Source organism: Cnephaeus nilssonii (assembly GCF_951640355.1).
Source record: "Cnephaeus nilssonii genome assembly, chromosome: 15".
NCBI classification, from domain to species: domain Eukaryota; kingdom Metazoa; phylum Chordata; class Mammalia; order Chiroptera; family Vespertilionidae; genus Cnephaeus; species Cnephaeus nilssonii.
The window spans coordinates 69,137,132-69,146,937 of record NC_137086.1 but is presented as its reverse complement, the minus strand read 5'-3'; the positions used below and the strand labels follow the sequence as shown (position 1 = coordinate 69,146,937).

The following is a 9,806-nucleotide window of genomic DNA, read 5'->3' as shown; positions in this document are numbered from 1 at the left end:
CATTAATGTTTTCCTCCAAAAACACAGACACTAAACCACCTCTTAATGCATTAAAAACAATGAGGTAGGAAAAAAACAAACACGTGGTTGAAAACATTTTTTTCCTCTGCAAGTGCAGACGGTGGTAAGGCCTGTCGCACATCTGGGTTGAAACAGAACTAGCCCTCAGGAGGCAGCGCTGACACTACACACAGCGAAGCTCTGGCCACGACACGGAAGCACACGTTTCCTTTTTCTTTTCAAGAACCACCTGCACATGACTCAGGCAAAACCTGGCACGTGGAAAAATGACTGAGCTCTCGGCGAAACCAACAAAATATGCAAAGAAACAAAATGGGACCCCTTCACCCACCCTACCCGCCTCCCCAGACCCACCCACAAAAGTTATCTAGTAACTGTCTTTCACATTTTATAAATATTAACTTCTTAAACCTGCCCCTTCTTCTTCGTCCACATATTGTCACATTACAAAAAGAAAGGTCAATTAAATACATTGTTAATGTTACTCTGGCAAATCTGCTCTCGCTTCTGCAACCTGCTCATGGAGACCCCACTGGCCACCGTGCCCGCCCGGCGCCCCGCCGCAGACCCCGCAGTCACTCCAAGGGATTCTGGCCGGAGGAGAGGTGTTTGCTTTCTGGTCTGGTCTGATGCTCGATCCCAAACACTATAGCACCTGATGGTAGAGTCTGAACAGCACCAGCTGCATTGCAGCCTGATTTATTTTTAAAGAAAAAAACGTTTAAAAAGATTGGGGACAAACTGGTAGGGAGAGCAGGAAGGAGGAGGAGAGCCGCGGGGTCTGCGCACGGTCCTGCTGCCGGGGTCCTGCTGCCGGGCACGCGGCGCTCCGGCCCAACTTCCGAGCCCTCGGGTCTGAAGACGGCAGCGGTCGGGCCGTGGCTCTACCAGCTCAGGAGGGAGGTCCTGCCCAACGTCATGAAGTAGACCTGGCTGCTGCCGCCCGACCGCACAGAAGCGAAGAACACCTGTGAGCAAGAGAGGAGGGGTCAGCAGCAGATCCCGCGGGGCTCCAGGCCGCACGGCACCGCCCACGTGAGGGGCGAACCCCAAGGGCTCCTTCTACAGGAAAGCTGGGAGAACGCCAATGTTTCATTTACAAGGAGTGGCCATCTGCAGCCAATGTGTATGACAACTACAAAAGGCGGATCAGTCCAACAACTCCTTGTACACAGTCATACTGTGAGAATGTCAGAAGAAAAGAAGGGTGTTCCTGAAATTGGCTGTTTCTTCCACCGCCACGGGCACGCCTCCTAAAAGACACCCGTGCTTAGAAAGCTCAGTGAGGTCACCCATTTCCGAGCTGCCGGGAAACAGCACAGGGCGTGGCCCCACGGAGAACACGAGGCTGGGTGGATTCAGGGCTCCCTGCGTGGCTGGAGCCCCTCAGTGCGGAGGAGAAGCACACGCCGGCCTGGCTGAGAGCCGTGCGCCCGGACACTGAAGGGAACCTAGGAGCGCAGGCCGTCCATGCCCCCTTCCGAGAGCTGCCTGTCACCACGGAGAGGAACAGCCTTGTTGCTGAAACAACCTGGTCCTGGGAGCGCCTGCCCTCCTCGACCCCCAGCTGCCTGGCCTGTAACCCTAACCTCGCCCACCGCCGTGCCTGTGCCACCTCCTTCCCCACGTAACCTCTGTCCTTCCACCCGACATGAGTGGCTGCTACGGGAAGGAGCAGAGCAGGTTTTCCTGGAGCCCTGGTGCTGGCATTATTGGAATGAACGCTCATGTCTGATTAAAAAAAAAGAAAGCTCAGTGGACAATGGGGGAGGACTCCTCAGCAAGCTGTTTTTCTCTTTTAAAAAATTAAGCTAAAATGTACTCGTTATTTCATGACTACAAAGTTACTCAGTTTGTACCTTTTATAGACTTTGAGGGCATGCCATCATGAGTGATAAAATTATTTAACGGAAGTTCCAAGAAGCTTAAACTTACAGCCACGTTAAACACACGTGGGAAATACAAGCCAGAAAGCTGGGCAGACCCCGGGTGGGCCTGAGGCCGTGTGGGCTCTCCAGGTAAACGTTGGGGAGATGGCCCTTCAGGTCGCAGGCAACGGGAGGGGGTGCGAGGGCTGCTGAGGGCCGACAGCTTCTGTCGCATCCAAACTGCCCTTCCCCTCAGAAGCCAGCCACAGGCTGTGGCTGGGCCGCCCTTCGCAGGCTGAGGACGCTGCGGCGGGTGCCGGGTGCTTTCCCGCGTGAACAGCAGAGAAGGCTGGCGTGGGGAGAAGCCCTGGCCATGACTGCCCGTTCCACAGCTGGTCGGGGAGGGACGCCCCGGGCGAGCAGGACGGGAGAAGGCAGGATGTGGTCAGCTGTGGAAAAGGAAGGCTCTGTACTGGGGCTCGTGTGGGAGGGGCTTGTAAACATGTCTACAAATCCACTCCTGAAAAGTTCCTGATGCACTCACGTGGGAGTCTATCAAAACCCTAGGGAAAGCTTCGAACCCCGGGAGACAGCGGCCATTGCGGAAGGACGCAGCGAGAACGCGGGTACCTTGTCGTTGCGCTCACACAGGAATTTCAGTCTCTGAGCCCTTTTGTGCATGAACACGCCATCCAGGTGGCCCGTCTCCACAGACCGGATCTCTATGGCCTTCTCGCCCCAGCCCATCGTCTGATTGGATCGAATATAAGCTTTGGAGAGGCAAAAACACATATTGTTAAAAATAAGGAAATAGCCTTTAAAAGATGCTGCTTATGTCATACACGCACACACATGCACACACGCACGAGCCCCTAAACGACTAGCATTTGAGAGCTTTGCTTTCAGGAGCTCTGCCTTTGCCAGCTCCGGCCTATCCTGGGAAGCTGTCGTGTGAATCGATGGCTGCATCTCTTCGTTCCCCTGAGGCCTGTCCTGCGGCTTGAGGCCTGTCCTTAGGACCACTAAGGCGATGGCCTAATGCTGCATGTCCACGCACCCGCCCCGACGGAGGCAGGAGAAGGCCTGGCTGCGGCCGCGGCCGCGCCTCCACGGCAGCAGAGCCCAGCAGTCTGAGCCTAAAAACCCTGAGAAGGCCAGCGCCCGCCCCTGCCGTGGCGTGAACGTTCCCGGAACAGAGGCCATGCTCCTGGCGCGTCCGGTGGCCAACACACCGCCTGCCTCCCCTCTTCCCGGTCAGCCAACGTGACCCACTCCCCCTGAATGGCTTAAGAATTAAATGAAGGACTGTCAACAACAAGCGTTTTAAAATGTGTTAAATAATTATTTGGATTTTGTTCTACAGCATCCCCTGGTCTACGGTCTAACTCCCCACTGTGCACGCCAACCCCTCCGCTGACAAACACAGGCAGCTTCCAAGAACGCGCTGTCCCACGGCTGCCGCCTCCCCGGGCGCCCCGCCGCCCAGAGCGCACGCACCGACGGAGGTGGGCATCTCGCCCCACTGCAGCACCACGTCCTTGGTGATGCGGCCGTAAGTGTTCACGTAGACGCCCTCGTCCTCGTAGCACACCAGCAGCTCCATGCCGTCGGTGTTGGGCAGGATGATGATGGCGTGGGGCTTGATGCTGCACTGGATCTGCGGGGACACAGGGCAGAGGTCTGTGGCCGCTGCCGTCCCTGCGGAAGGGCGCGGAAGCTGTCTCGGAGAACGCACGGGCTCACACTCCTGGTGACAAACCCAGCAACGGGGTCACATTTGGGGAAACCCCTGCAACCTCTATCCCAGTCTACTTTTTTCAGGTCACATACTGTGAGTTCCCGAGTTCTGAGGTCCCTGGATCACATGGAGGTTGTGGGCTCCATTTAAGAAATTATGGTCCTCAAAGCACTTCCCACCCAGGGGTGTTCTGACCAGCAGCAACTGCCCCCACCCACCCACTGGGAGTCACAGCAGGGCTGCAGAGCAGGGGGCATGGCCCGCGTGTCCCCGAGAGCACGGGCTGTGACACGGCACGCCACCTAAATACTCACCCCCACGCCAGGGAGGAGTCCCTGCTGTGCTAGTTCACTAAGCAGAGTAAAGAGAGTCGGGACAGAGCGAAGCAGCCAGCCCACCGGAGTGGGCTCTTTCTTACGTGCGTCGGCAGATAGATGTCATAGACGGATCCCGAATCCACGTCCACCGCATGGAAGCCGGCGGAGGACCCGTAGATCACCTTCAGCCTCTGGCCCTCCTCCACCGTGAGGTCCACCAGCAGCGGCCGGTGCGCCAGGTCCGCGAACGACTGCAGCACAAACAGGCGGGAGGAGCCGTGAGGCACAGCGGGCCCCGCCCTGCAGTGACTGAGCCGCCTGCCACAGCCAGAGCAAAACACTCTTCCAAAAGCCTGTCATTCAACATGCTCTGTCTGTTGACGAAAACCTAGAAAACACGTCTTCCGGAAGCCACGTCCTAAATTCTCCCTCCCTGGTGCGAGAGTTCTGCTGTCACTCCCCGACCCGTCCCTCTGCAGGCCGCGGTGCAGCCGGAGGGAGGCCAGGCTCTGCAGCACACCCAGCTGTCTAACGGCCATGGCAGAGAGCACTGCCAGAGCACCGAGGCTCTGCCAGGACTGCGACCTGCACCTCTAACCAGCGGTGCAGTGACAAAAGGCTCTTCACATGGGCCTGGAGGCCTAGCTCTTCATTGGTATCAGTACCTACAGCTCCCAAGACAGATTTAAATAAGATACTCAAAGCAACTAGTACAGCACCTGTAACATGGAGAATATATTAAGAGCCGATCTCAGATGATTTTAATTTCATAACCAATTACTTTCATTCAATAATATGTAGATTTATTTATTTTTTAAATATATTTTGATTTCAGAGAGGAAGGGAGAGAGATAGATAGAAACATCAATAATGAAAATCATTGATTTGCTGCCTCCTGCACACCCCCTACTGGGGAGTGAGCCCACAACTTGGGAATGTGCCCTTAACAGGAATCAAACCTGGTACTCTTCAGTCCACAGGCCGGCACTCTATCCACTAAGCCAAACCATTTAGGGCTGTAGATTTTTTTTTTTTTTAAGCAAATATGATAACCTCATTGAGCCAGCTCTACTGGGAATCAAGCAATAAGCAATCTAAATATGTCAATTTCCATAATAATTAAAGGTAATTTACCCTAAATAAAATATGTCAAAACTATTTTTTTAAATAAGTAAATAGAATCATTTTGGATGAAAAATTCTTAAATTCTCACCCTACACTAAACAGACACAGAGGCTATGCTTAAGGTTTTGTGTCTAATATTAGAAATGATGTTATTAACACATTGCGGACCAGTTTTATTGCTAGCTTTACCCAGCGGCCAGATAAGTTTCTATTGAACGAGTACAAAAATTTTTTTACATAAATGTTAAAGGCACGCTTTAAAATTAAATACCCATTGCATCTTGAAGTTATTTATTACATGTTTTTACAAGCTACTATCTTTTTAAAGCATGATACTTCATAAAACACTGTATAATGTGAAGCAAGAATTCTTGTGATCTGTCCGCAATGTGTTAAGTTAGGTATTTACAATATCTAATGTCACGGTACTATTATTTTAATTAAAAATGTCATAAATTTATATCTAGTACGAACTCTAAAATTATTTTTAAAATATCAAAAATACCCATGTAAAATAAAAATACTTTTCTACAGTTTTTTTCTTTAAACAAAAATGGTATATTATACATATTTTAATCTACTTTTCTATTTAGGGTGTAATATTATACTATTTATTCCTGGTGTCATTAATAATTTCTGTAACTTAATTTTATTATTTTATTTTTAAATTCTTGTTAATCCTCACACAAGCATACTTTTCCCATTGACTTTTTTAGAGAGTGGAAGGGAGGGGAGAGAGATACACAGAGAGAAACACATGGATTGGTTGCCTCCCACACGCACCACCATCGGGGCAGGGGATCAAGCCTACAACCGCGGTATGTGCCCTTGGCCAGAATCGAACCTGGGACCCTTCAATTCTTGGGGTGATGCTCTAACCACTGAGCCCCCGGCTAGGGCTGTAACCATTTTTAACCAGTACTCTTCTGAATAGATACACCTTAAAGCTGTCTATTGTTGGGTACTGTTTTGTTACCTACATTAGACACATCCCTGAGGACAGTGGAAGGTCAGTGAGGTGGAGTGCCCCTGCCGTTTCCTGCCGCCACTCTGGCAGGGCGACCAGCGTCTGCACGGCACCGGCACCCGCTCTCACCCCATGCTGGGCCTGGAGAGCAGCTGGGCTTGACGCTAGAGACGGCCGCTCCCGGAAAGTTAGACGCTGTTAGTGACAGCTTTCTCATGATCGGCTTTAACTGTCCCCGGTTTTTAAACTTGTTCCCTGGCTTGTGGCCGCGCGCGCATGACTAATGTCACTTTTCAGTGCACTCGATGTTGTTACCTTAAAGGCCATGAACTTGTGGTATGGCTTGGGTGCCCACGCATAAACTTCCACCGAACTCTTCAAAGCAATTACGAGAAATTTGATTCTTTCATATTTTACTGAAAAACCAAACGAGAACACAAGTCAGTATCAACATGGAACTCTAAATTCTTTGGGCTGTCTTCTGCAAACTTTATAAAGATGACTTCTTTTGGTTCATCCAAACCAACAGGAGGAAAATGCTGAGTGAGATCAAGCCTCACAGTTTCAAGTTCTTTGGTGCGTGATTCAGGCTGTTCAATTCGCTGGTTACTGCCATTGAGTACTCTCACTTGCTCCTAATCTTATACTGCAAGTATTTAATTATCCGGGGCAATGCCAGGCGTATCCCCCCAAAGTCAAGGGCTCAGTAGCACTTGAAAAGGACAGTGATGAGACTAATCAGTCAAGAATCCCCCAAACGCCGAGACCGGTTTGGCTCAGTGGATAGAACGTCGGCTTTCGGACTCAAGGGTCCCGGGTTCGATTCCGGTCAAGGGCATGTACCTTGGTTGCGGGCACATCCCCAGTAGGGGGTGTGCAGGAGGCAGCTGGTCGATGTTTCTCTCTCATCGATGTTTCTCACTCTCTATCCCTATCTCTTCCTCTCTGTAAAAAATCAATAAAATATATTTATAAAAAAAAAAAAAAAAAAAGAATCCCCCAATCACAGCACGAGGCCAAAGCCTCCTGTGCTTTCCCGGGTCCTCCAGACGCTTCCGACGAGGCACAGGAGTCTGTACCCAGCACCCCCTGGCGGAGGCTGGATCCTCCTGTTTGTGTATGAGCCCAAGTACCGTTCCCAGCCACGCCCGGCCCTGGAGAGGAGTGAGTACCAGGCTCCCGCTAAAGTTCTGCACAAAGAGCGGGAGTAAATAAAGAAACTGCCTCTTCAGTGATCCACACACAGGAAGAGAAGGACGTGTACACACACACCCCAAATGCCCCGTACCCGCTGTCTCAACCCGCGGGGCGACTCTGCTGAAACAAACACCCGAGGGCCCTGCACACAGGCGTGCACTGGTCTGGGAAGACCCGCAGTCCCGTTGTAAAGGGTCTCTTCCTTTGCACATGGGAGTCAGGCTTGCTAACCTGACGCCTCTCCCTGTTCAATTCCATCTTGCCACCATTCAAATAAGTGACGCATCACGCATCCTCGTCCGGAAACTGCTTGAGATGCCGTGGGAATGAGCCACAGAGGGCTCTGCTTGTTGATGAAACCCATTCCCGCCCCACGGCCCCCTCGAGCACCCCCTGCAGGACAGTCTATCATAAACCTCTCAGCTCTTCGGAGCTGTTTCATTAAGTGTAGACTTAGATGAGTGTAGTTACTACACCTCAACAAACAAAAATGTTCCACATAAACACAACCCAGAAAACCCGAATCCCGAGGTCTATGCCCAGGAGACACCAGGACTGTCTGGTATCGCTCAGCATCGTTCTAATACTGGCGAGTGCTGTGCCCATCACTGGCCAGGGACTACGGACCGTGGACAGCTCATGTAAGCAAGAAGACCATGCCAACAACAGTGGCATCTGGCAGCAGAGAACTGCCAGCAGCATGCGCTCCACAAACACGGAACCAGCGGAAACAGAGGCAGAAGCCAGTGCTCGCAGCCCGTTATGCTGATACTAAGGGTGACACAGACACTCGATCTTCTCAAGCTCCCCTTCAAAGGAGGTGTCACAGTGATCATCTCGCCCATAAAACTTCAATTTGACTGAGCACCATGACTTCCCCTTTACTTCCAATATTTATACCGGTATTTTGATTTTTTTAATACACAAAGAAAACGGTATTTTTGTTTTGTTTTTGCGAGGCGTCATTTCATGGGAACCACAGCATGCATAGTAAGAAGAAAAAACAGAGTTGCCATGAGACACCGACTGGCCGGCCAGATTCATTTCCTAGTTAGGAGCGCAGGAGCTAGCACAGGGGACTTAATTCAAAACGCCAAGCACGGCCCTTGGCAAACGCATGCAGGCCCCACCAGGTGCCCAGGACCCGGAGTCCCGGGCCCTCAGTCCTCCAAACGACCGGTTTCCTTAGAGTTCATCTGAACCACATCTTACAGAGAAGAGCGTGGCCGGACAAAGGGGAAGGGCGGAGACCCTCTCACAGACGAGCTGGGCTGCAGGGGGACAGTGAGCAGTGTGTCCTGGGGGACAGGGACAGTGTGTCCTGCCCGGGTGCACCTGCGTCCAGCCGAGCCTCCAGGATGGGGAGGGGCCTTACAAACGCCACAGGAGTGAGCTGTGGGTCAGGACAAGTTTACTTCAAGGGCTTTACGCACACGGATGTTACGTGGAGCACGAACGAAACCCTGGAGAACAAGCCGCGGCCCGCGGCGACTCACCCACTTTATAGTGCACACACCCTTCCAGATCGCCCACGGTGGTCCACCCCTGCTTCTTCTCCACCTCCGGGTCGTTGTGCAGGATTTTGTTCCTTAGCCAGGACAAATAGTAGACCCGTAACTTATCCTTCTTGCCTAGCAAAACAAAGAGAGTAGATATCATCATCAACAACAACAGTCACCAAAAGACACTTCAATAAAAGGGAATCATGTGGCAGCAGTTTTACTAGAAACACAACTCAGGGTCTTCACGGGGACTCTGAAACCCAAGAATTATCACCACGTAGAGCCTGAGCTAAAAGGAAAGATTTTAAAAAGAACTCATACTTATGTAGACGACCGTGCCAATAAACCACAAAGTGGTACAAACACTTTCACAACAAATAATCAACAGAGCTAGTGAGATGCTTTCACATATATCATGTTATCCGAGTCTCAAAACCCTCCAGCACAGCTATTACTTCCCATTTGGCAGCACAAGGGCCAAATAAATCACCAACGGGGACTTCATCCACAGATGTGTGCCACTAGCATCCAGAATTTGTAAAGAGCTCTTACAAATCAACTGGAAGAGAGATAACCCAATACAGAGACTGGGCAAGCGACTAAAGCGGGCAGAAGTTATCTCACTGATACATACAGAGGTACTGCTCTCAAAAGTCAATAGTGAATGCACATTAGACACAATGAGGCACAGTGTCATACACCTATCCGTGTCTAGAACTAAAAAGAGCAATAATACTAAAAGCAGGAGACGTGGAATAACTAGGAACTTCAGTAACTAGCGCTGAAATTTGGGAGAACCACTTTGATAAGCTTGGCGTTATCTATTCAAGTAGGATATATGTATACCTTGCTATGATCCAGTCATTTCTCTCCTAATATACATGTGTGTATAGGAGCTCCCACATACATGAGCATTGTTTCTAACAGCCCCACAGAGGAAACAACATGAGTGCCTATCAACAGCAGAAGGAGTGTGACATGGCCATCCACAGGAATAAAGAGGAACAAACACAGCTATAAACCACACACACACAAAAGCATTTGACAAAACCCAGCACCATCTCATGATAA

The 9,806-nt window shown here is 50.8% G+C and overlaps 1 protein-coding gene across 47 annotated transcripts in view; it reads right to left on the bottom strand.

Moving 5' to 3' along the window:
- Nucleotides 1-683: 683 nt before the first annotated feature.
- MAP4K4 (mitogen-activated protein kinase kinase kinase kinase 4) overlaps nucleotides 684-9,806 on the bottom strand; it is a 185,270-nt gene continuing 176,147 nt past the window's right edge. For all 47 annotated transcript variants that reach the window (XM_079792879.1, XM_079792889.1, XM_079792856.1 and 44 more), the window contains 6 exons: nucleotides 8,730-8,864; nucleotides 6,352-6,452; nucleotides 4,046-4,195; nucleotides 3,387-3,546; nucleotides 2,520-2,659; nucleotides 684-989 (listed from right to left, as the gene is read on the bottom strand). In XM_079792879.1, the coding sequence (XP_079649005.1) occupies nucleotides 906-989; nucleotides 2,520-2,659; nucleotides 3,387-3,546; nucleotides 4,046-4,195; nucleotides 6,352-6,452; nucleotides 8,730-8,864 (770 nt within the window). In that variant the 3' untranslated portion in view covers nucleotides 684-905. The remainder of the gene's footprint in view (nucleotides 990-2,519; nucleotides 2,660-3,386; nucleotides 3,547-4,045; nucleotides 4,196-6,351; nucleotides 6,453-8,729; nucleotides 8,865-9,806) is intronic.